The sequence below is a fragment of the Oncorhynchus nerka genome, linkage group LG25, assembly GCF_034236695.1.
Source record: "Oncorhynchus nerka isolate Pitt River linkage group LG25, Oner_Uvic_2.0, whole genome shotgun sequence".
Taxonomy (NCBI): domain Eukaryota; kingdom Metazoa; phylum Chordata; class Actinopteri; order Salmoniformes; family Salmonidae; genus Oncorhynchus; species Oncorhynchus nerka.
Genome location: NC_088420.1, coordinates 21,121,315 through 21,148,217, shown reverse-complemented (window position 1 = coordinate 21,148,217; position 26,903 = coordinate 21,121,315). Strand labels below are relative to the sequence as shown.

The window sequence follows — 26,903 nt, the reverse complement described above, 5'->3', positions numbered from 1 at the left end:
GCTAACCATGTGTATGTGACAAATATATATATCTTTTTTTTTTAAGGACCACCCATATCCAATGGTTATATTTTTTGCCTGTGATCCACCAACCAACCCTTGGTTACATTTGTGACCCCTCTGTTTTCTTTCTCTCCCTTCCCCCTCTTTCCCAGGGAGGACCTGGCCTGCAGACTGCCAGAACTGGAGCAACCTGGTTCTGACCAGGACAACCTGGACTCTGAGGCATCGCTGAGTTCGGAGAGCCTGTTGGGCGAGCGCTGCAACAACTCGGAGCCCGAAGGTCAGTATTAAAGGTATAGTCCCCCCCTTCCTACCTATTCACACCTGTGGGTTTCTCATCGGCCTGCCTGGCCCCCTGTCTGTCCCTGCTGTCTCTGGTGCAGGTATGGACATGCTGGTGGTGCTGCATTTAAAGAGGTTGGCGGAGGTGCCGTCTGCTCTCTAGCAGGTTGGAGGCTCCCGGTTTACAAGCAACGTGTGTGTGTGTGTGTATTTTTGTATGTTTGCATGAGTGTCTGTGTGGCATGCAGAAACTTTGACCAGACTAACTGGTGGGGGTAGTAGAGGTCTGAGGGGGACTGATTTCTTCATACCGCTCCTGCTGCTTTTCATACCGTGCTCGCTCCCGCTGACTTCTTGCCCGACTCCCACCCACTCCTGCAAGAACTGGTCCCCAATCTGACACAGTCCTGCAATGTTATTTTAGGTGAACTGTATGTGACACAGCTCGCTTTGCAGCCTCGGTCCCAGCAATCTTGCCACCATAGTCAAGATCAAAATCCGCAAAAATAGCCTGAGAAATAGGTTGAAATACCAGAGATTCTCACGTGGCCCATTATATTACGTTATCGGTATTATTGGGCTGTATCAGCCAATAGGGTAGACGTAGTTTGATAGAGTTGGCAAATTATAGGAGAGTGGACACTAGCTACTTTTAGCAACACTAGTATTTACACACTGGGGTTGCTGGGAATTATCTTACAATAAAAGTAATAGTCCGCCAGATGCCAGAAGTTAAAAACTGTTTTATCCCCGTGGATTGATGAGGAATTGAGAAGTTGTATGGTTGTGAGGGATGAGGCAAAAGGAAGGACAAATAGGTCTGGCTGCACAACCGATTGGCAAACGTACTGCAAATTGAGAAATCATGTGACTAAACTGAATAAAAAGAAGACCCTATACTATGAAACAAAGAAATATATAAAGAATGGGAGTAAAAAGCTTTGGAGCACCTTGAATTACATTTTGAGCAAAAAGGCAAACTCGGCAACATTCATTGAATCAGATGGATCATTCATCACAAAACCCACTGATATTGCCAATTACTTTAAGGATTTTTTCATTGGAAAGATTAGCGGATGGAAAATTGTGAGGATAATAGCGGACAATATTTCCACTCCTATTTGCCATATCTTCAATCTAAGCCTACTAGAAAGTGTGTGCCCTCAGGCCTGGAGGGAACCACAAGTAATTCCGCTTCCCAAGAATAGTAAAGCCCCCTTTACGGGCTCAAATTGCCGACCAATCAGCCTGTTACCAACCCGTAGTAAACTTTTGGAAGTTGTGTTTGACCAGATACAATGCTATTTTACTGTAAACAAATTGACAACACTTTCAGCACGCTTATTGGGAAGGAAATTCAAACACAGCAATCACACAAATTACTGATTATCGGCTGAAAGAAATTGATGATAAAACGATTGTGGGAGCTGTTTTGTTAGACTTCAGTGCGGCTTTTGACATTATCGATCATAGCCTGCTGATGGAAAACTTGTGTTATGGCTTTACACCCCCTGCAATATTGTGGATAGAGATTTAGCTGTCTAATAGAACACAGAGGATGTTCTTTAATGGAAGCCTATCCAACAAAATCCAGGTAGAATCAGGAATTCCCCAGGGCAGCTGTCTAGGCACCTGACTTTTTTCCCTCTTTACTAATGACATGCCACTGTCCTGGAGTAAAGCCAGTGTGTTCATGTATGCAAATGACTGAACACTATACACGTCAGCTACTACAGTGAGAGAAATCACTGCAACACTTAACAAAGAGCTGCAGTTGGTTTCAGAATGGGTGGAATAAGTTAGTCCTAAATATTTCAATAACTTAAAGCATTGTATTTGGGACAAATCATTCACTAAACCCGAAACCTCGACTTAATCTTGAAATAATGTGGAAATTGAGCAAGTTGAGGTGACTAAACTGCTTGGAGTAACCCTAGATTGTAAACTGTCATGGTCAAAGCATGTTGATACAACAGTAGCTAAAATGGGGAGAAGTCTGTCCATAATATGAATGATGAATGGTTCCAAGATGGCGTAGCAGTCGGACGTGTGTTTTGTCTTGTCCCGTCCTGTATAGTGTAAATATAGTTTTTCCTCGTTTTTTTTCTGTATATATTTCGTACATATTTTAATCTCACTTTCCAACTACAGGCTGAATATACTCTCCTGCAACCCGCATCACCCAATGTGGTACGGATCTGCTTTTTCTATACTTTAGAATCGGAACCCTCATCAGAAGCTAGCCAGCTAACTAGCTACTAGCTAGTAGCTAGCCACTGCTAGCGGTCTTCAACGCTAACTAGGACACCAGCGCGACATCTACCCAAAGCATATCAGACGGCTTTTTCTCTACCACATCTCCGGATTCCTACCGCAAGCTCTGAACCTTTACACCGGATCATCGCAACTAGCTAGCTGCAATCCGAGTGGCTACTCCTGGCTAACGTCTCTGTCCCAGAGCAAGCACCAGTTAGCCTGGAGCTAGCCTCGAGCTAAGCCCATCTCCAGACTAACCGAAGAGGTCCAACAATACCTATTTTGCCAATTGGCCTGGACCCTCTACTGCCGACACGGAGCCCCGCCGATCCATCACGACTGGTCCGCCGACATAATCGTCCGAGGGGGTTTCAACAGGCTTTTCCGCTGCGACATCGCCAAAGATCCATCTGCTGGCCAAGGCCCGCGAGCTTTCTGAATCGCTGTATCTCCAGCTCACCGCATGAAGAGGAATAAACAGACTCACCCCATCGCGACGTCCCCCAAAGGTTAACTCTCTAGCCCTCGCTATCTCCCTGCTTGCTAATTCGGCCTGCTAACGGCTAGCTTGTCAAGCTCCGGTCCGCTAACTGCTACCTTGTCTAGCTCGGGCCTACGAACTGTTAGCCTGTTAGCACAGGCCTGCTAACCGTCTGCTAACCGTCCCAATCACTCTCTGACCCCATTTACTTTCTATCTCTTTTTGACTTTTAATTTGTTTATACCTTCCGGAAACCTGTCTCACCCAATGTGATACGGAATCGCTATTACTTTTACTCTTATTTTTATTTTTATGACACACTCAAGAACCTCCAGACGCTAACCAGCTAACTAGCTACAAGCTATTTAGTCATTGTTAGTTTTTTAAAAACCTGGATAACACTCGCCAGCCCCCCTGCCCATCCACCGCTGCCCCCTGGACACTGATCTCTTGGCTACATAGCTGACGCACGCTGGACTGTCCATTAATCACGGTACTCCTTTCTGCTTGTTTGTCTTACCTGTCGGCCCCGTTGCCTAGTCAACGCCATTTTGCCTGCTGTTTGTTGTGCTAGCGGATTAGCCTCGCCTACTGTTTTTAGCTAGCTTTCCAAATTCAACACCTGTGATTACTGTATGCCTCGCTGTATGTCTCTCTCAGATGTCAATATGCCTTGTATACTGTTGTTCAGGTTAGTTATCATTGTTTTAGTTCACAATGGAGCCCCTAGACCCACTCTGCATACCCCTGTTACCTCCTTTGTCCCACCTCCCACACATGCGGTGACCTCACCCATTACAACCAGCATGTCCAGAGATACAACCTCTCTCATCATCACCCAGTGCCTGGGCCTACCTCCGCTGTACCCGCACCCCACCATACCCCTGTCTGCGCATTATGCCCTGAATATATTCTACCATGCCCAGAAACCTGCTCCTCTTATCCTCTGCCCCCAACGCTCTAGGCGACCAGTTTTGATAGCCTTTAGCCGCACCCTCATACTACTCCTTCTCTGTTCCGCGGGTGATGTGGAGGTAAACCCAGGCCCTGCATGTCCCCAGGTACCCTCATTTGTTGACTTCTGTGATCGAAAAAGCCTTGGTTTTATGCATGTCAACATCAGAAGCCTCCTCCCCAAGTTTGTTTTACTCACTGCTTTAGCACACTCTGCTAACCCTGATGTCCTTGCCGTGTCTGAATCCTGGCTCAGGAAGGCCACCAAAAATTCTGAGATTTCCATACCCAACTATAACATCTTCCGTCAAGATAGAACTGCCAAAGGGGGCGGAGTTGCAGTCTACTGCAGAGATAGCCTGCAAAGTAATGTCATACTTTCCAGGTCCATACCCAAACAGTTCAAACTACTAATTTTGAAAATTACCCTCTCCAGAAATAAGTCTCTCACTGTTGCCGCCTGCTACCGACCACCCTCAGCTCCCAGCTGTGCCCTGGACACCATTTGTGAATTGATCGCCCCCATCTAGCTTCAGAGTTTGTTCTGTTAGGTGACCTAAACTGGGATATGCTTAACACCCCGGCAGTCCTACAATGTAAGCTAGATGCCCTCAATCTCACTCAAATCATCAAGGAACCCACCAGGTACAACCCTAACTCTGTAAACAAGGGCACCCTCATAGACGTCATCCTGACCAACTGGCCCTCCAAATACACCTCCGCTGTCTTCAACCAGGATCTCAGCGATCACTGCCTCATTGCCTGTATCCGCCACGGAGCCGCAGTCAAACGACCACCCCTCATCACTGTCAAACGCTCCCTAAAACACTTCTGTGAGCAGGCCTTTCTAATCGACCTGGCCCGGGTATCCTGGAAGGACATTGACCTCATCCCGTCAGTTGAGGATGCCTGGTCATTCTTTAAAAGTAACTTCCTCACCATTTTAGATAAGCATGCTCCGTTCAAAAATGCAGAACCAAGAACAGATACAGCCCTTGGTTCACTCCAGACCTGACTGCCCTCGACCAGCACAAAAACATCCTGTGGCGGACTGCAATAGCATCGAATAACCCCGTGATATGCAACTGTTCAGGGAAGTCAGGAACCAATACACGCAGTCAGTCAGGAAAGCTAAGGCCAGCTTCTTCAGGCAGAAGTTTGCATCCTGTAGCTCCAACTCCAAAAAGTTCTGGGACACTGTGAAGTCCATGGAGAACAAGAGCACCTCCTCCCAGCTGCCCACTGCACTGAGGCTAGGTAACACGGTCTCCACCGATAAATCCACGATTATCGAAAGCTTCAATAAGCACTTCTCAACGGCTGGCCATGCCTTCCGCCTGGCTACTCCAACCTCGGCCAACAGCTCCGCCCCCCCCGCAGCTCCTCGCCCAAGCCTCTCCAGGTTCTCCTTTACCCAAATCCAGATAGCAGATGTTCTGAAAGAGCTGCAAAACCTAGACCCGTACAAATCAGCTGGGCTTGACAATCTGGACCCTCTATTTCTGAAACTATCTGCCGCCATTGTCGCAACCCCTATTACCAGCCTGTTCAACCTCTCTTTCATATCGTCTGAGATCCCCAAGGATTGGAAAGCTGCCGCAGTCATCCCCCTCTTCAAAGGGGAGACACCCTGGACCCAAACTGCTATAGACCTATATCCATCCTGCCCTGCCTATCTAAGGTCTTCGAAAGCCAAGTCAAAAACAGGTCACTGACCATCTCGAATCCCACCGTACCTTCTCCGCTGTGCAATCTGGTTTCCGAGCCGGTCACGGGTGCACCTCAGCCACGCTCAAGGTACTAAACGATATCATAACCGCCATCGATAAAAGACAGTACTGTGCAGCCGTCTTCATCGACCTCGCCAAGGCTTTCGACTCTGTCAATCACCATGTTCTTATCGGCAGACTCAATAGCCTCGGTTTCTCGGATGACTGCCTTGCCTGGTTCACCAATTACTTTGCAGACAGAGTTCAGTGTGTCAAATCGGAGGGCATGCTGTCCGGTCCTCTGGCAGTCTCTATGGGGTGCCACAGGGTTCAATTCTTGGGCCGACTCTTTTCTCTTTATATATCAATGATGTTGCTCTTGCTGCGGGCGATTCCCTGATCCACCTCTACGCAGACGACACCATTCTATATACTTTCGGCCCGTCATTGGACACTGTGCTATCTAACCTCCAAACGAGCTTCAATGCCATACAGCACTCCTTCCGTGGCCTCCAACTGCTCTTAAACGCGAGTAAAACCAAATGCATGCTTTTCAACCGATCGCTGCCTGCACCCGCATGCCCGACTAGCATCACACCCTGGATGGTTCCGACCTTGAATATGTGGACATCTATAAGTACCTAGGTGTCTGGCTAGACTGCAAACTCTCCTTCCAGACTCACATCAAACATCTCCAATCGAAAATCAAATCAAGAGTCGGCTTTCTATTCCGCAACAAAGCCTCCTTCACCCACGCCGCCAAGCTTACCCTAGTAAAACTGACTATCCTACCGATCCTCGACTTTGGCGATGTCATCTACAAAATGGCTTCCAACACTCTACTCAGCAAACTGGATGCAGTCTATCACAGTGCCATCCGTTTTGTCACCAAAGCACCTTATACCACCCACCACTGCGACTTGTATGCTCTAGTCGGCTGGCCCTCGCTACATATTCGTCGCCAGACCCACTGGCTCAGGTCATCTACAAGTCCATGCTAGGTAAAGCTCCGCCTTATCTCAGTTCACTGGTCACGATGGCAACACCCATCCGTAGCACGCGCTCCAGCAGGTGTATCTCACTGATCATCCCTAAAGCCAACACCTCATTTGGCCGCCTTTCGTTCCAGTACTCTGCTGCCTGTGACTGGAACGAACTGCAAAAATCGCTGAAGTTGGAGACTTTTATCTCCCTCACCAACTTCAAACATCAGCTATCCGAGCAGCTAACCGATCGCTGCAGCTGTACATAGTCTATTGGTAAATAGACCACCCATTTTCACCTACCTCATTCCCATACTGTTTTTATACTGTTTTTAAAAAAAAAAAAATTATTTACTTTTCTGCTCTTTTGCACACCAATATCTCTACCTGTACATGACCATCTGATCATTTATCACTCCAGTGTTAATCTGCAAAATTGTATTATTTGCCTACCTCCTCATGCCTTTTGCACACATTGTATATAGACTGCCCATTTTTTTTTCTACTGTGTTATTGACTTGTTAATTGTTTACTCCATGTGTAACTCTGTGTTGTCTGTTCACACTGCTATGCTTTATCTTGGCCAGGTCGCAGTTGCAAATGAGAACTTGTTTTCAACTAGCCTACCTGGTTAAATAAAGGTAAAATAAATAAAAAAATAAAGCACTGCTCTGCCTTTTTAACACTACTATCAACAAGGCAGGTCCTACAGGCTCTAGTTTGTTGCACCTGGACTACTGTTCAGTTGTGTGGTCAGTTGCCATAGAGGGACCTCGGAAAATTAAAATTGGCTCAGAACAGGGCTGCACGGCTGGCCCTTCTATTAACTAACATTAATAATATGCATGTAAGTCTCATGGGTCAAAGTAGAGGAGTGATTGACTTCATCACTATTTGTTTTTGTAAGAAGTGTTGACATACTGTATCCACCAAGGTGTCTGTTTTTAAACTACTAACACAGCTCGGACACCCATGCATACCCCACAAGACATGCCACCGAAGGTCTCTTCACAATCCCCAAGTCAATAACAGACTATGGGAGGTGCGCAGTACTGCATAGAGCCATGGCTACATGGAACTCTATTCTACCTCAGGTAACTGATGCATGCAGTAGAATCAGATTATTTTTCAAATGGAACCGTGGGGATTGTGAAGAGACAGACACACGTACACGACAGGCACGCTACACACGTACACATGGATTTGGTATTGTAGTTAAGAGTGCGTTCGAGAAGTATTCAGACCCCTGGACTTTTTCCACAATTGATTTTTCCCCCCCTCATCAATCTACACTACACCATAAAGATGAATCAAGAACAGCTTTTTAGACTTTATTTTTTAATTTTTTTTAATTTACAAAAAATATCACATTTACATAAGTATTCAGACCCTTTACTCACTACTTTGTTGAAGCACCTTTGGCAGCGATTACAGCCTTGAGTCTTCTTGGGTATCATGCTACAAGCTTGGCACACCTGTATTTGGAGTTTCTCCCATTCTTCTCTGCAGATCCTCTCAAGTTCTGTCATGTTGGATGGGGAGCGTCGCTGCACAGCTATTTTCAGGTCTCTCCAGAGATGTTCGATCGGGTTCAAGTCCGTGCTCTGGCTGTGCCACTCAAGGAACAGAGACTTGTCCCGAAGCCACTCCTGCGTTGTCTTGCCTACCACTGAAAAACATCCCCACAGCATGAAGCTGCCACCATGCTTAGGGGTGGTGCCTGGTTTCCTCTAGACGTGGCATTTGGCATTCAGAGTTCAATCTTGGTTTCATCAGACTAGAGAATCTTGTTTCTCATGGTCCTTTAGGTGCCTTTTGGCAAACTCCAAGCGAGCTGTGCCTTTTACTGAGGAGTGGCTTCCGTCTGGCCACTCTACTACCATAAAGGCCGTATTGATGGAGTGCTGCAGAGATGGTTGTCCTTCTGGAAGGTTCACCCATCTCCACAGAGGAACTCTGGAGCTCTGTCAGAGTGGCCATCGGGTTCTTGGTCAGCTCCCTACCAAGGCCCTTCTCCCCCAATTGCTCACTTTGGCTGGGCGGCTAGCTCTAGGACGAGTCTTGGTGGTTCCAAACTTCTTCCATTTAAGAATGATGGAGGCTATTGTGTTCTTGGGGACCATCAATGCTGCAGACATTTTTTGGTACCCTTCCCCAGATCTGTGCCTTGACAAAATCCTGTCTTGGAGCTCTATGCACAGTTCCTTCGACCTCATGGCTTGCGTTCTGCTCTGACACACTGCCAACTGTGGGACCTTATATAGACAGGTGTGTGCCTTTCCAAATCAGGCCCAATCAATTTAATTTACCACAGGTGGACTCCAATGAAGTTGTAGAAACATCTGAAGGAGGATCAATGGAAACACGACGCACCTGAGCTCAATTTCAAGTCTCATAGCAAAGGGTCTGAATATTTATGTAAATCAAGTATTATTGTGTGTAGATTGGTGAGGGAAAATAAAAATAAAATAAAAACATTTTAGAATAAGGCTGTAACGTAACAAAATGTGGTCTGTATACTTTCCGAATGCTCTGTATGAGATAGAATAGTGGCCTGAGGGAACATACTTAACATGATGTTATGTAATATTTAAAATTGTATATAACTGCCTTAGTGTTGCTGGACCCCAGGAAGTGTAATGGGGATCCTTAATAAATATTATTCAATTTGAACTTACTCTGTCGATAGTCTTGTAGGCTAGACCCTAATGCAGGGGGGAATGTGAGGAAAAAAACATCTAATGGAACATATAATTAACCAGAATTTATTAACATGGGTCTGTTGTAGACATATGGAGTTCCTCAGCGAGGTCAGTTCCTCTCTGCTTACTTCATGCCAAGTCCCCCACAAGTTCTTGCTTTTTTTTGTGCAAGTGTGGCGCACGTGCAGGACTTGAGGTAAGCGGAGAGGAAGTGGATGTACAACAGACCCACGTTTGGAAAGTCTGTTTATTTTATGTTCTATTAGATGTTTTTATTTCTTAATTTCCCCCTGAATAAGGACCAATCCTACGGACAATCGGCAGATTAAGTTGAAATTTTATTTAACTTCCGGCGGACTTTAAAAGTCAAAAGTAACTTTTAGGAGCGGGACATTTTGCAGGCAGAAAAATACATGTTATCATGAATATTTATTTCCAGTCAATGTTGGAACCTTAACTAATGCCTATAATATTTAGGAAGTTGATTTTCATGGAAAGACAACTGTCTATTTAATTGAGACCACACTTAGGCGCATTTGATCTTGCACGCCAAACACAAGAGAGTTGAGGTTGGTCAACTGAATTTGAAGCAAAATTATCCTATGAGAGTTAGTGAATAGTGCGACAAAGAGCTGCTTTAATACAATAGTTAACACATACAAAATAGAAAGGCAACCGTTCAAAATAATCTGGGGGGGGGAATATATTAATCTCTAAATTATCTGACTGCCCACTGGAATAGAGCTCTCTACATGGTGGCATGTTTTGATATTGATATGAGCCTCTTTCTCTCTCATCCGTCTCTTCCAGGGAGAGGTGTTTTCCTGTTGAGTAAGGCCAAGCCGAACTGCCCTCCCAAGCCTTCTGACCTGGCCCAGAGACCTATGTCTCCAAAGGGGTGTTCCTCTTCCCCAAACCTCATCTCCGATGTTGCCTTTGGCTCCACCTCCCGGCTCCAGCTACCACGACGCCGCCCCATCATCCCCGACACGGTGAAGCTGCCCCCGGGCATCCACTCGCACCCCCCCACTGTGGACCTCACCCCCCCTGCCAATGGGGGCTTCAGCCTGGTGAAGAGGCGGGAGCAGCCCGCCCGACGCAAAGACAGCATCCAGTCCCTGTACATCAGCCCAGACAAGGACCTGTTCCCCTCTCCTCCCTCCATCTCCTCCCTCCCCCTTTCCACCTCCACTCCACAGAGCCTCCAGACCGCCAGCAAGGCCCTCAGACGGTTCTCAGACCCAGACGTCCCCTATGTAGACGAGGCCTGACACAGACAGGAGGCACAATAGAACTTCATATCTATGGCGTTCCCCACAGCCTGGGGGATACAGTCCGTTAGTGTCACGGTTGCCATGGAAACCGATCATGAACGTGTGTTTTATATTCTTGTGACTTATGACTGATGAAAACAGGATGTGTCATCAAGCACTTTGTCTACAATAAATATATTGTGGTTTTTTAAGAGACAATTTAAATCCATTTTGTGCAGATGCATGGACTCCATGGATGTTTTATTTTTGTTTTTATTTTTGAAATACGCCCTTGATTTCATGAGGGAAAAACTGCAGGTTATTGCACCTTTCTTTTCCCAGGTCTCCTTATGAGAAGACCTGAACAGTGTTCTCAATGTAATGTCAAAAGTGCCTTGATTTGTACAAATTCATTATTTCTAGTTTAAATCTACAATGGGGGGGGGATTTTTGTATGATACTCTTGTACTTATTCATTGAAATTATACCGACTCAAAGACATACTGGAACGAGGAACAAAACACTTTTGATGCAGTTATGGTCCCTTGAAATGCCTTGTCGGAAATGGACTCTCCCTCAATTTCCTCCCAGTATAGGAACTGCTTTCACTTGTCAAAGGGGTAATGAGAGCAGCTCTAGCCACTTTCCTCCTGGATGAAAACCACCAACACTTGTCAAGGGCTGCGTGCCATGTCTTACTGGACCTTTTAGATTCTACTTTCTGTCATATTTCCGCAGCTACATACATACGGCTTCAGTCAACTGTGCTGTACCTGCCACTCTAAGTCAATGGGAGGGTCAGGGTGCCTATAGACTACAGACGACCCCTTCAGAAGTTGGGTTTGATATTTAATACTAATGTCCTTCTCTCAGACTGCTGTTGGATTTCGTCTGTCTGTGTACTGAGGAAATAGCAATTGGGAATGTCTGGGATTGAATGATGTGAGCTGTAACAGGACAATACAATGCTTGTATATGCTGCTGTGGTCTTTAATTTGTAACACACAATTTAAGTTCACAACCATAGGGACAAAGTAAAAGAGACCAACGTAGTGAATATCCATGTTCATGTGTTGACTGCTCTACTCATATAGTGAGGCCAGGGCTGGATTAAGCAATCACATTTGTTAGCAGGGTCTCCATTTTGTTGGTGCCTTTTCAAAACACATTTCATGCAATTCTACTTAGTTTACATTACCTGAAATGTTTTAATACCACACAAATTAACGAAATAGGTGGTGTTGGGGTTCGTTACTTGTTCCTTGTCAATCATTGGCTCATTGGTGAAATTAGCATTCAGACAATATCTTTAATTAAATCATTCAAAAACCTTTATTAATGCAATTGCAGACAGTTGACAACAGGAACATAGCAAGCATGTTTCAGAGTAAGTTCTGCAAAATAGAAAAGGTTCTGAGTTGTTTTATTATTCCTACAGTCATATCTTAGTGATGTCACTGCCTATGTCATTACCTTCTACTCATGAGACCAAAACCATGCTTTCACTGCTATATAAACAAGAGTTTTAGTGTTATCTAAAAGCTCAGCAGTAAATGTCCACTCGATTTATAGTGGAATGTCGCTGACTAGTCTCTTATCTCTTACACTCCCCTGCAGAAATCTGTCTCAGTCACACATTTCTCAGGCAGAGGTGAGAAAAGACTGGAACATATTAAAACCTTTATAATGAATATATATTGTTAATCTGTAATCTAGGACCCTATATATGTAATGAGGGAGGGGTTTAATTCTCAAATTGCCAAGGCAAGAGGTTCCAAAACCCTTCTATGAATATATCTATGGCCACAATGCAACAGGCTGTATATTTGGCTCGCATTGCGCCTTCCCACTGTAGGCATACCGGTAACTGCCAAAATAAAGGAAACACTTGAGTAAATTATGTGAGTTAGTGTGACACTGGAAATAGTATTTAGTAGCCTACTAATTTCATCAGTAAAAGTTCAAGGACGTCTGATGTCCAGTATGTCTAATTTGCTCCTCTTTAATTACTTACAACTTGAGTTGAGCTGTATGTTATCTCCATTTGAGGAAATAAAACCGAAGGAACTAGAATTTATTGGTGGGGATGTCTCCAGTTGTGTTTAGACCAGAGGATCTTCCCCTTCTCAGTGAATTTCATTTTGAAAAAGTTAATATTTTTAGGTAAAACTATACTAAATATAATCACGCCACCAAATAATTGTTTAAAACACACTATTTTGCAAAGGGCTACAGTAGCCTCGAGCACTCTAGGGTAGCCGGAGGACAGCTAGCTTCCGTCCGCCTCTGAGTCCATTGACTTCAATACAAAATCTTGGCAGCTCATGGTTATCACCCCCCTTCCATAAACTTGCACAGTAATTATGACAACTTCTGGAGAACTTCCTCCAGCCTATCAGAGTTCTTGCAGCATGGATTGACATGTTCTCCACCAAATCAAAGGATCAGAGAATTAATCTAGTACTGAAAGAATAAACTACAGCTAGCTAGCACTGCAGTGTATAACAAGGTGACTCAAAGAGAAAGACAATAGTTGAACAGTTTAACTTTTTATGGCTGCAGGGGCAGTATTGAGTAGCTTGGATGAAAAGGTGCCCATTGTAAACGGCCAGCTCCTCAGTCTCAGTTGCTAATATATGCATATTAGTTTTGGATAGAAAACACTCTAAAGTTTCCAAAACTGTCAAAATACTGTCTGTGAGTATAACAGAACTGATATTGCAGGTGAAACCCTGAGGAAAATCAAAACAGGAAGTGGCTTCTATTTTGAAAACTACATGTTCCATAGCCTCCCTTTGCTGGATTTAAAGGGATATGAACCAGATTCCTTTTCCCATCGCTTCCTCAAGGTGTCAACAGTCTTCAGGCATAGTTTCAGGCTTTTATTTTGAAAAATGAGCCAGAGCGATGACATCGCGTCAAGTGGTCACATGAGTTTTGCTCACGCAACAGTGTTTGGATAGGTATTGCTTTTCCCTCTCCTACTGTGAAAGACATTTGCAGTTGATATATTAGCGATTATATATTTTTAAAACAACCTGAGGATTGATTATAAAAAACGTTTGACATGTTTCTGTGGACATTATGGAAACTATTTGGAATTTTCGTCTACGTTGTCGTGACCGCTCTTTCCTGTGGATTTCTGAACATAACGCGCCAAACAAACGGAGGTATTTTGGATATAAAAATCACCTTTATGGAACAAAAGGAACATTTGTTGTGTAACTGTGAGTCCCGTGAGTGAAAACATACGAAGATCAAAGGTATTAATTTGATTGATTTTCAGATTTTCGTGACCAAGCTACCTGATGCTAAGTGTACTTAATGTTTTGTCATGCGATCGATGAACTTTTTTAAATTTTTTATTTCACCTTTATTTAACCAGGTAGGCTAGTTGAGAACAAGTTCTCATTTGCAACTGTGACCTGGCCAAGATAAAGCATAGCAGTGTGAACAGACAACACAGAGTTACACATGGAGTAAACAATTAACAAGTCAATAACACAGTAGAAAAAAAAAATGGGCAGTCTATATACAATGTGTGCAAAAGGCATGAGGAGGTAGGCGAATAATACAATTTTGCAGATTAACACTGGGGTGATAAATGATCAGATGGTCATGTACAGGTAGAGATATTGGTGTGCAAAAGAGCAGAAAAGTAAAAAAATAAAACTTACACAAACGCTTGGATTGCTTTCGCTGTAAAGCATAATTTCAAAATCTGACACGACAGGTGGATTAACAAAAGGCTAAGCTGTGTTTTCCTATATTGCACTATGCTATTCAGTGGTTGTTGATGACACTTATCCCGTTAGTGGGATTGCAGCCATAACAAGTTAACAAATTAACTTCTTCAAAAATGAAGGAGAAGCAAGATGTAAATATTGTCATTTTTTTCCTCTTCAGTTTCACTTACTTAGCTTGTTTATCCTACTGAAACACTCTGCTCAAGCAGAGGGATGCTATATTAGCTAGCTGGCTATGACACTGGAACTCTTGCAAGTCATGGTAAGCTTTTTGGTATTACTCATTTATTGCCACCTGGGCCCGCTGGTGGAACTGCTTACTGACTGTACACCGTAACGTTACTGCATGATTATAACATTAGTGGGTTTACTAACACGTTAGTTCTATTAGCTATGCTGACTAATATGGTGACAATGATGTAAACTGTGTCTAGCGGTTTGGCTTGGAAAGGTTTTTTTGCCTGGTTACACAGCTGATGTGTTGTGCATTGAAGTCCACAAGCGAATGGAAGAGGAGAGTGCATAGATGCAAGATAAATACAACATGGCTGCTATGAAAGTGAACTGTGTTTACGCATGATATGGGGTGTATTTATTCTGCCAATTCTGTTCAAATGTTTCTTAAAGGGAAGCAAACGGAACACATAAATATACCTGCATTTGTCCAATAGAAACTCGTTTGCAACTGTTGGACTAATGATTACACCCTATATCAGCTAGATGCAGGTAAGTGTGTCACTGTCATCTCAAATGTGTCTCTCGACCTGTGTGCACCTAAACTTTCATTCATAGGCTAGGTTGTAGCAACATCATGATGGGTATAGGGAAAATTTGAGTATCATGTAGTAGCCTAAACCTGTTACATTGAACTGGGTGAATAGAATATGAATGAGTCATCCAACATGCTGTAATAAAAATAAGGCCAAGCTCATGAAAAAATAGTCATCCCTAATCTTAAACGGAACCTGCCGCCACTGGTTTAGATGTGTGGTTGCTGATAGCGTCATATTTCAGAGTTCTCTGGAAAGGGAACAGAACAACAATGGAGCAACTGCAACGGTGGGGGAAGTGGTAGTGTAGACAGAAGGAATAAGGAAGTTACCTGACTGATTAAATATTAAAACAGAAAATTTGGCACTGTAAACGCGCCTTTAGTGTATGCACACATTTTAGACAGGAATTTTGACATTTTTATTGTTAACTATTTGCCTTTCAGAGTAACAATGCTCTACAAGTTGCTGTATTGTAGACAAATAAATATGACAGTCACTACGTTTCCATCAACAGTTTGAGAGTACTGTATAAAAATAAATCACAACATCCATGATGGAAACAGGAAGTTTCAGGTACAATTTTATAAATACCGACCGATAACTTGTTCGTTCGACATGGTGGGATATTTTTATGTAGGTAAAATGTATGGTGGTGGAAACCCCTTCAGTTGCAAATACTTGCATAATAACCATCATATCTTCAAATTGAGACCTTCCAGGCTGTAGGCATACCGGTAACTGCCAAAATAAAGGAAACACAATGATGTGAGTCGGTGTGACACTGGAAATTGTATTTAGTAGCCTACTGTTGCTTCCTAATTTCAACAGTAAAAATTCAAGGATGTCTGACGTCCAGTATCTATCTAATTTGCCCCTCTTTAATTACTTACAACTTTAGTGTTGATCTGTATGTTATCTCCATTGGAGAAAATAATACAGAAGGAACTAGAATGTATTTATCTAAGCAATAAGGAAGTTACCTGACTGTTGAATTATTAAACAGAACATGTGGCACTGTAAACACATCTTTAGTGCATGCACACAGACTGGAATTGACCTTTTTATTGCGGTCTACTTTACATTATTGCAGATAATTAAATATTTGACTTACAGAGCAACATCAAATTAACTTGTTGGGGGGGGCCTCCTGGTCGCGGCCGGTTACGACAGAGCCTGGGCGCGAACCCAGAGTCTCTGATGGCACAGCTGGCGCTGCAGTACAGCGCCCTTAACCACTGCGCCACCCGGGAGGCCCCCCCAACAAGTTAATTTGATGAAAACAACTATGGTGGGAAACTGAGCGTATTGATTTTGTGGATTTTAGTATATTCGCATGAAAATCTGTCGCCAACTGAAAGGAAATCTAGCTACAGAAAAACACAAAGTATTCATGATACAGTATAAACGTGTATTGTAACCCAAACCAAAAATAAAGAATGATAAACAAGGGTTAAAGTACATGTGTGATGTACAGTATGTTACCAAGTGGATAACACTTATCTACAGTATAAACCTACTGTCATAATACATGTTTTAATGTAATGACGCAAACCTCTTGCTTTATGCCTTCCTCATGTCTCAAATCAAAGTTCACCTTACAGTGAAATGCTTACTTACAGGCTCTAACCAATAGTACAAAAAAGGTATTAGCTGAACAATAGATAAGTAAAGAAATAAAAACAGTGAAAAATAACAGTAGCGAGGCTATGAAAGTAGCGAGGCTACATACAGACACTGGTTGGTCGGGCCAATTGAGGAACTATGTACAGTTAAAGTGACTGTGCATATACGGTAAATAGAGTAGCAGCAGCGTAAAAGAGGGGTTTGGGGGAACACAATGCAAATAGTGTATATTAAGTGTATATTCCAATGATAAGAGCCACTGTAAAACCCAATTTGCCCAGAACAAGGATAACATTGAAGATTTGTTCAAAGAGTATCTGAGAAGAGAAAAAAAATGAAAAAATTAAAAGTGACATGAAAATGTGTTGACACATTGCATTTCAAAGCATAGTTATCAAAAAGACACATGATAAGCATTGTGATTTAAGATTTAAAGTGGAGGCAACACAGTGACCTTTATATGGTTACCTAAAAGTTTAACAGAGTTCAGGCTTCATTGAGAGCAGAGGTTTGACACTGAGCTTACCGTTCTCTTTGGCACAATCCATTTGTCACCAATTCCTGAATTTCCAGCGAGGTGAACAGAAGACACAAAACCATGTTAAATCGACTTACATTTAAGAAATTCCAATATCTTGACTGGTGAGATGAGACATTAATGTTCACAGGTTGACTCTTGGCCTAGAGGCAGAACTGAGCGATTGTCCCATTGGCCAGATGCAAAGTAAAAATTCCTTATATTGTAAAAATTTGTGGAAGAAAAACATGCTTTTTGGTCTTCATTTAAAGTTTGGGTTAGGCCTTAGGGTTATCACTATTCCGAGCTGCCTCCATGACAAAAAAACAGTAACCTGCTTAATATTCACAAATCTTACTTTTCCTCTGGTAACTCTGGTTGCAACAGAAGTATATGAACATCAAGTAGAACAGAGCCACCCAGGCTGCATACCCTCCCATCACTTTCATGCGCCAGTGTATCGAGCAGCACTTCTCAATTTCCTCCAGACCCACAAATATGGCCACCACTGTGTTAGAGAGAGGGATGAGAAATACCGAAGGAGAGAAAAGCACATGTACAGTTGAAGTCGGAAGTTTACATACACCTTAGCCAAATACATTTAAACTCAGTTTTTCACAATTCCTGACATTTAATCCTAGTATAAATTCCCTGTCTTGGGTGAGTTAGGATCACCACTTTATTTTAAGAATGTGAAATGTCAGTCTGGCTTTTTTATTGCGGTTTTGGAGCAGTTGCTTCTTCCTTGCTGAGCAGCCTTTCAGGTTATGTCGATATAGGACTCGTTTTACTGTGGATAAAAATACTTTTGTACCCTTTTCCTCCAGCATCTTCACAAGGTCCTTTGCTGTTGTTCTGGGATTGATTTGCACCTTTCGCACCAAAGTATGTTAATTGCTAGGAAACCGAACACGTCTCTTTCCTGAGCGGTATGATGGCTGCGTGGTCCCATGGTGTTTATACTTGCGTACTATTGTTTGTACAGATGAACGTGGTACCATCAGGCGTTTGGAAATTGCTCCCAAGGATGAACCAGAATTGTGGAGGTCTACAATTTTTTCTGAGGTCTTGGCTGATTTCTTTTGATTTTTCCATGATATCAAGCAAAGAGGTACTGAGTTTGAAGGTAGGCCTTGAAATACATCCATATGTACACCTCCAATTGACTCAAATGATGTCAATTAGCCTATCAGAAGCTACCAAAGCCATGACATAATTTTCTGGAATTTTCCACGCTGTTTAAAGGCACAGTCAACTTAATGTATGTAAACTTCTGACCCACTGAAATTGTGATACAGTGAATTATAAGTGAAATAATCTGCCTGTAAACAATTGTTGGAAAAATTACTTGTCAACACACAGATGTCCTAACCGACTTGAAAAAACGATAGTTTGTTAAGAAGAAATTTGTGGAGTGGTTGAAAAATGAGTTTTAATGACTACAACCTAAGTGTATGTCAACTTCCAACTTCAACTGTAGCTTGAGTGAGAGATGTAGGGAACCATTACATATGTACTACTAACTAGGTTGAGTAGGTTAAACCTGAAGATGTGATCGTATGCACTGTCAACACCACACTATAGTGTAGTGTATACTGTAGTAAGCCTTCTACAGAACTAATCTATTTTTTGTATTTCAAATTTTTTTTTCACCTTTATTTATCAAGGCAAGTCAGTTAAGAACAAATTCTTATTTAAAATGACGGCCTACACTGACCAAACCCGGACATCACTGGGCCAATTTTGCTCCGCCCAATCATGGCCGGTTGTGAAACAGCCTGGAATAAAACCAGGGTGTCTGTAGTAACGCCTCAAGCACTGAGATATATTGCCTTAGACTGCTGCACCACTCGGGAGCCCTAAAATATAATCTAACCCTCAGAGATTGTTGATTTTGTTCGCAACCTTATAGGGTTCCACCAACCTAGAAGAGAAAGATTTCTTGTAAACTATAGGTTCACAGGAAGTTGGTGGCACATTAATAAGGGACGACGGGCTCCTTGTAATGGCTGGAGCAGAATGAATGGAATCAAACACATGGTTTCCATGTGTTTGATGCCATTGCATTTGCTCGGTTCCAGACATCATTATGAGCCACTCTCCCCTCAGCAGCCTCCACTGTATAGGTTAGATCTGACAGTCAACTATGCTTCACCATGAGCTATGACCAATTGTTCTCCTTCAGTTATAATAAAAAAGGTGAAATTTCTTACTGGTAAAAACCTCAGTTGTGAAGGAAATCACTCTGAGAACCAGATCACAGATGGACCTCCTGAAAAAAATACACATAACATGACATCTTTCCTAGTGTGAGGTTCAATTCAGGTATTTTCAACACACATTTTCAGGCTTTGATCTGAGGAACTCACAGTTCATGGCTGGGCCCAAAGGGTAGAAAAACAACAATCGTTTGTCCCAAGCTCAGGACCATTGCCACACCCACAACAGCCACAAGAGTTATCTATAAGACAAAAGCACACACACATTTCATCTCAACATGGAGTTTACCCCAACCCTGTACAGCAGTACAGTGTTCTGGCAGGAATAAAGTCTCTACACTATTATAAACTGGGTAGTTTGGGTCCTGCATTCCAACCATGTGTTTATGACATTATAAACTGCGTGGTTCGAGCCCTGAATGCTGATTGGCTGAAAGCTATGGTACATGAGACCGTGTGACAAAACATTTATTTTTACTGTACTAATTACGTTTGTTACCAGTTTATAATGGCAATAAGGACTTTGTGGTATATGGCAAATATACCACGGCTAAGGTCTATATCAATGCACTCCGCATTGCCTCGTGTTAAAGAACCGCCCTTAGCCATGGTATATTGGCCATATATCAGACCCCCTCGTGCCTTACTGCTTTAATATACCATGGGTATGACCTAAATTTACACTACTTGTTAACTGTTCTATTTATGTTGGTAACCGGTGTTTGGAGGATATATTGGTATGGGTGTTAGGCAAACTGTGCCAATATATCCTCTAAACACCGGTTACCAACATAAATAGAACCGTAAACAAGTACTGGATGTTTGTGTCATACCCATGGTATATTTAAGCAATACGGTACGGAGGGGTGTGGTATATGGCCAATATAGCATGGCTAAGGGATGTTCTTAGGCACGACGCAACGCATTTGGTTACCAACGTAATTGGAGCAGTAAAAATACATGTTTCAGCGTACCGTGGTATACCACGGCTGTCTGCCAATCAGCATTCAGGGCTCGAACCACCCAGTTACCAACATATTCAAATAATGATTGACATATTTTCATTAACTTAATTTGTATGATTTCATTCATACTATTTCATCCTTCCACAAGATATAGTCCCGACACAAATCTAGGGTTGCTACCCAAGCCGGCTGGTTGTTCGTTCTATTGGTTCGGTTGATAGAGACGCGACCCGTCGTTCAGTCTTTTTGTTCTGTATCAATACACAGTGACCATTTGTTCTTAATGTTCCATTGCCATACTGGCTTCCAATGTTATTTTTCCTTGCTTTCTATCTAGCCAATTATGGCTAATTTAGAGTCACCTCAAAAAAGTGTAGCCAGATTAACAGCAACGTAGCTGTATTTGCATTTGTTTAAGATGTTTTCAGAACAGGGCTCCGGGCAGCCGAGCGGAAATGGAGGAAAACTCGCCTCCCTGCGGACCTGGCATCCTTTCACTCCCTCCTCTCTACATTTTCCTCTTCTGTCTCTGCTGCTAAAGCCACTTTCTACCACTCTAAATTCCAAGCATCTGCCTCTAACCCTAGGAAGCTCTTTGCCACCTTCTCCTCCCTCCTGAATCCTCCTCCCCCTCCCCCTCCTCCCTCTCTGCCAATGACTTCGTCAACCATTTTGAAAAGAAGGTCGACGACATCCGATCCTCGTTTGCTAAGTCAAACGACACCGCTGGTTCTGCTCACACTGCCCTACCCTGTGCTCTGACCTCTTTCTCCCCTCTCTCTCAGATGAAATCTCGCGTCTTGTGACGGCCGGCCGCCCAACAACCTGCCCGCTTGACCCTATCCCCTCCTCTCTTCTCCAGACCATTTCCGGAGACCTTCTCCCTTACCTCACCTCGCTCATCAACTCATCCCTGACCGCTGGCTACGTCCCTTCCGTCTTCAAGAGAGCGAGAGTTGCACCCCTTCTGAAAAAACCTATCTCCCTCCGATGTCAACAACTACAGACCAGTATCCCTTCTTTCTTTTCTCTCAAACTCTTGAACGTGCCGTCCTTGGCCAGCTCTCCCGCTAGAATGACCTTCTTGATCCAAATCAGTCAAAGACTAGTCATTCAACTGAGACTGCTCTTCTCTGTATCACGGAGGCGCTCCGCACTGCTAAAGCTAACTCTCTCTCCTCTGCTCTCATCCTTCTAGACCTATCGGCTGCCTTCGATACTGTGAACCATCAGATCCTCCTCTCCACCCTCTCCGAGTTGGGCATCTCCGGCGCGGCCCACGCTTGGATTGCGTCCTACCTGACAGGTCGCTCCTACCAGGTGATGTGGCGAGAATCCGTCTCCTCACCACGTGCTCTCACCACTGGTGTCCCCCAGGGCTCTGTTCTAGGCCCTCTCCTATTCTCGCTATACACCAAGTCACTTGGCTCTGTCATAACCTCACATGGTCTCTCCTATCATTGCTATGCAGACGACACACAATTAATCTTCTCCTTTCCCCCTTCTGACGACCAGGTTGCGAATCGCATCTCTGCATGTCCGGCAGACATATCAGTGTGGATGACGGATCATCACCTCAAGCTGAACCTCGGCAAGACGGAGCTGCTCTTCCTCCCGGGGAAGGACTGCCCGTTCCATGATCTCGCCATCACGGTTGACAACTCCATTGTGTCCTCCTCCCAGAGCGCTAAGAACCTTGGCGTGATCCTGGACAACACCCTGTCGTTCTCAAATAACATCAAGGCGGTGGCCCGTTCCTGTAGGTTCATGCTCTACAACATCCGCAGAGTACGACCCTGCCTCACACAGGAAGCGGCACAGGTCCTAATCCAGGCACTTGTCATCTCCCGTCTGGATTACTGCAACTCGCTGTTGGCTGGGCTCCCTGCCTGTGCCATTAAACCCCTACAGCTCATCCAGAACGCCGCAGCCCGTCTGGTGTTCAACCTTCCCAAGTTCTCTCACGTCACCCCGCTCCTCCGCTCTCTCCACTGGCTTCCAGTTGAGGCTCGCATCCGCTACAAGACCATGGTGCTTGCCTACGGAGCTGTGAGGGGAATGGCACCTCAGTACCTCCAGGCTCTGATCAGGCCCTACACCCAAACAAGGGCACTGCGTTCATCCACCTCTGGCCTGCTCGCCTCCCTACCACTGAGGAAGTACAGTTCCCGCTCAGCCCAGTCAAAACTGTTCGCTGCTCTGGCCCCCCAATGGTGGAACAAACTCCCTCACGACGCCAGGACAGCGGAGTCAATCACCACCTTCCGGAGACACCTGAAACCCCACCTCTTTAAGGAATACCTAGGATAGGATAAAGTAATCCTTCTCACCCCCTTAAAAGATTTAGATGCACTATTGTAAAGTGGCAGTTCCACTGGATGTCATAAGGTGAACGCACCAATTTGTAAGTCGCTCTGGATAAGAGCGTCTGCTAAATGACTTAAATGTAAATGTAAATGTAGTGACATTTATTTGGATACATCCATAACAATGAGCTAATGAGGCGTGATTTCACCTGGCATAGAAAATGTGCTCCCTCATGCTCCCTCATCAATCAACCCTTAGCTGTGATATATTGGCCACATACCACAAACCCCTGAGTGGCCTTATTGCTATTATAAACTCGTTACCAATGTAATTAGAGCAGTAAAAATACACGTTTTGTCATACCCTGATATACAGTCTGATATAACACGGCTGTCCGCCAATCAGCATTCAGGGCTCGAACCACCCAGTGTATAATTGCCAATATACAAAACACCCTTGGGCCTTATTACTTAAATAAAGAATATAACAAATAATTGATACTCACTTGTATTGACTCCCATAGCAGCAAAAGAATAAAGGCAATGATGGCTGCAACCATTGAGAGAGGACACAATATCTTGAACCCCTGCAACAAAATAACTGTTTTCATAATTACCCAGCATTATACTAATAGAATAGACAGTATGGCACTATAGACACTAAACATTTCCAGACAAAAGATCGTAGAGGTACTGCTTTAAACCAGAATCATCTACACCATGACTAAGTGCAGTCGGACCAAAGAGCAAAACATCCCGGTTCGTATCCACAATGAGTCTCAGAAAAGGTCCTAAAAATCCTATCAGAACAACAACAAAAAACTGCCAGCTCATAGTAGGTTTTAGGGTGATGTTAAGACACTGCTCAGACAGTCAACTCATAAGTTTCACAGATGGTAATCATGACATTTTGAGGTACTGCAAAGGAAATATCGAGCTCTATTCAATCCGTATCGCCAAAGTTCAGTATTACTGTCACGTTTACTCCCGCCCCCCTCTGTTTATATGTGTCATGTCTGTACGCTACTCGTGTTTCTTGTTTTGGTCCATGTTCTCTTATTTATTCATTTCACTCCCTGTACTTGCTTCCTGATTATTAGCGTACAAGTTACAATTACAGCGGGATTGAAATTTAAAGGCAATGTTTTTGCGTTATCCCTTTGATATAATTTGCCTGACAAAATCACTTTGCCAACTCTTAATTTTTGCCTAATATGTTGGCATGCATAACCTTAATCTAAACCGTTTTGAATAATGTGATCGACATATTGCACTAAATCATACAGTATGATTGTATGTTAAAAGTGGAATTTTGATAATATTACCATTATATCAACGCCGGCCCTAGCCTTTTTGGGGCCGTAAGCAAAGTTTTGCTGGTGGGTCCCCCCCACCTCACAGGCAAAACATTTGACAAAACATTTCCTGCATTTATACACATTGTGCCATGACTTGGTAGTTGGTATTTTATTAGGATCCCCATTAGCTGTTGCAAAAGCAGCAGCTACTCTTCCTGGGGTCCACAAAAACATGAAACATAATACAGAATTACATAATACAGAACATCAATAGATGAGAACAGCTCAAGGACAGAACTACATACATTTTTTTAAAGGCACACGTAGCCTACATATCAATGCATACACACAAACGATCTAGTCAAATAGGGGAGAGGCGTTGTGCCGCGTGAGTTGTTACATGATCTGTTTTTTGAAACCAGGTTTGCTGTTTAATTGAGCAATATGAGATGGTAGGAAATTCCATGCAAAAAGGGCTCTATATAATACTGTACATTTTCTTGAATTTGTTCTGTGTTTTGGAAATGTGAAAAGACCCCTGGTGGCATAAGTGTGTGTCAGAGCTGTGTGTAAGTTACTATGCAAACAATTTGGGATTTTTAGCACAATGTTTCTTATAAAAAAGAAGGGATGCAGTCAGTAACTCCTTAACTCTTAGCCAAAAGAGACTGGCATGCATAGTATTTATATCAGCCCTCTGATTACAATTAAGAGCAAAACGTGCCGTTCTGTTCTGGGCCAGCTGCACGAGCCCTTTGAGTCTGGTTGATATTTCGATTACTACAAGTTTAGATAGCTGGCTAGACTAATTTAACAATCAAAAAATGTTAGCTGACATGGGCCAATTGAGTGACTGTCAGTAGGCAGGTTTCCAATGACCCAGGTTTATATGACAAAAGCAATGTTGCAACAACAAAAACATTGCAACATGTGTAATGGAAACAGCCTTAACTTGCCTTGCTTTTCTGGTTGGCTGGATGCAAGTTTCACCATCAAATTATTTCACATCTACAGGAGTTCCAGTGTACCGTGGCAATACACTGGCACGAGATAATTATTAGAATATGGCAAATAATTGTCAATTCTTCATGAGACAGATAGGTGGGAATCACTGGACACGTTAATGGAAATATAGCTTGTGACTGACATAAGAGAAAAACTGCTGACGCACATCCATATTTTGACATTGCGCCTTGTGTATTCTACTATTCTAACTCTCAACAGTAAGTTGAGTCCCCCTTACATCCCCCTGGTGGCTGGATGCAAGTTTCCCCATCAAATTATTTGAGATCTACAGGAGTGCAAGTTTCCCCATGGCACGGCCCGTGGCTATACACTGGCACATGATAATTATTAGAATATGGCAAATTTGTACATTCTTGCATTCTATCCATTCTGGCTTTTGGGACAGGAAACCAATAGGTGGGAGAATCATTGTAGGAGTAAAATGTCTATATTCTCCTCACGACCAATTTCCTACTCTGGGACGCTTTGTGGACACGGCCCCAGCTGTACGAAGTCATGGAGATTTTCCTAAACAAGACACTGAAAGAACTAGAAGTAAAATATTGAAATCCATATTATGACTTACCTTATGCCAAAGTGTCTGGCCTTTTGGAAGACTCATGACCAAGAGTGAAGGCCGAATGAGAGCGCTAATAAGCATACACGTAGAGGGTGCAGATGGGTGCAGAGCAGGAGTAGGAGTAGGGATAGTAGGAGTAGGGATAGTAGGAGTAGTGATAGCAGGAATAGTGATAGCAGGAATAGTAGGAGGAGTGATAGCAGGAGTAGTAGGAGGAGTGATAGTAGTAGGAGTAACAGTAGTAGTAGAAGTAGTGATAGTAGTAGGAGTGACAGTAGTAGTAGAAGTAGTGATAGTAGTAGGAGTGACAGTAGTAGTAGAAGTAGTAGGACAGGTGGTGATATTAATGGCCTCTGGTATCCAGAACTTCATCATGTCTTTAATAAATGTGACTCTGAAAAATATCAATAAACATGCTTTCAGACAATGTCCCTTTTACTCTAGTGCGACAACAGCATATTACAGTAAATTCATTCATTAATGCATGAATAATGACCTGAAATAGAAAACTCCTTTGTATGGTGCTCTCCACTTGGCTTCGATGAATGTCTTGGCTTGGTTGTTTGGTTGGGTAACAGCAGCTGCCTACACACACATTTTACAGTCATGGATAGACTCATCAAAGGTGTCATACAGTTAATTTCAAAGCACCTTAGCTTGATGACACCTTTTTACCAGTATCATTGTCTGGACATGAGACTGATGTTTGACCATGTGAGATGAGGAATAAGGAGGGTAAAAGAAAGTGCAATAAGAGGGTAACTAAGCAACAAGAGGGGGATACCACTTCTATTAGAGCAGACTCACTGGATTCCCACTGCACTCAAGAAGGAGGCTGTGAGCGGGAGTGAGCAGAGTGAAGGTGCCAACGGCAGGTCCATCCTGTGATGCCCTAGCCTCCAACAGAAACCCTTTAAACTTCGTGGCAAGATCAGCATTGAGTGACACTGTAACACATTAATAGAAACAGACTGGTTCAATCTTTTCAAACACAAAAATAGTAATATATTGTAGGAGGTACCAACTATACTGAACAAAAATATAAATGCAACGTGTAAAGTTTTGGTCCCATGTTTCATGAACTGAAATAAAAGATCCCAGACATTTTCCTTATGCACCTAAAGCTTATTTCTCTCAAAGTATGTGCACAAATTTGTTTATGGCCCTTTAAATGAGCATTTCTTTTTTGCCAAGATAATCCATCCACCTGACAGTTGTGGCATATCAAGAAGCTGATTAAACAGTATG

The 26,903-nt window shown here is 43.3% G+C and overlaps 2 protein-coding genes across 10 annotated transcripts in view; one reads left to right on the top strand and one right to left on the bottom strand.

The window, feature by feature from the left end:
- LOC115109185 (unconventional myosin-IXb-like) overlaps positions 1–11,602 on the top strand; it is a 120,011-nt gene extending 108,409 nt beyond the window's left edge. For 3 of the 6 annotated variants that reach the window (XM_065009659.1, XM_065009657.1, XM_065009658.1), the window contains 2 exons: positions 156–283; positions 10,181–11,602. In XM_065009659.1, the coding sequence (XP_064865731.1) occupies positions 156–283; positions 10,181–10,641 (589 nt within the window). In that variant the 3' untranslated portion in view covers positions 10,642–11,602. Of the gene's footprint in view, positions 1–155; positions 297–386; positions 452–10,180 lie in introns of all 6 variants that reach the window. The other 3 variants (XM_065009661.1, XM_065009662.1, XM_065009660.1) reach the window with 2 other exon arrangements.
- A 329-nt stretch (positions 11,603–11,931) lies between these two features.
- LOC135564510 (putative ferric-chelate reductase 1) overlaps positions 11,932–26,903 on the bottom strand; it is a 37,456-nt gene continuing 22,484 nt past the window's right edge. For 2 of the 4 annotated variants that reach the window (XM_065009664.1, XM_065009663.1), the window contains 9 exons: positions 26,463–26,602; positions 26,152–26,240; positions 25,662–26,049; positions 23,279–23,359; positions 19,652–19,743; positions 19,496–19,554; positions 17,641–17,790; positions 17,292–17,326; positions 11,932–15,880 (listed from right to left, as the gene is read on the bottom strand). In XM_065009664.1, coding sequence (XP_064865736.1) covers positions 15,650–15,880; positions 17,292–17,326; positions 17,641–17,790; positions 19,496–19,554; positions 19,652–19,743; positions 23,279–23,359; positions 25,662–26,049; positions 26,152–26,240; positions 26,463–26,602 — 1,265 coding nt within the window. In that variant the 3' untranslated portion in view covers positions 11,932–15,649. Of the gene's footprint in view, positions 15,881–16,189; positions 17,083–17,291; positions 17,327–17,640; positions 17,791–19,495; positions 19,555–19,651; positions 19,744–23,278; positions 23,360–25,661; positions 26,050–26,151; positions 26,241–26,462; positions 26,603–26,903 lie in introns of those variants that run through there. The other 2 variants (XM_065009665.1, XM_065009666.1) reach the window with 2 other exon arrangements.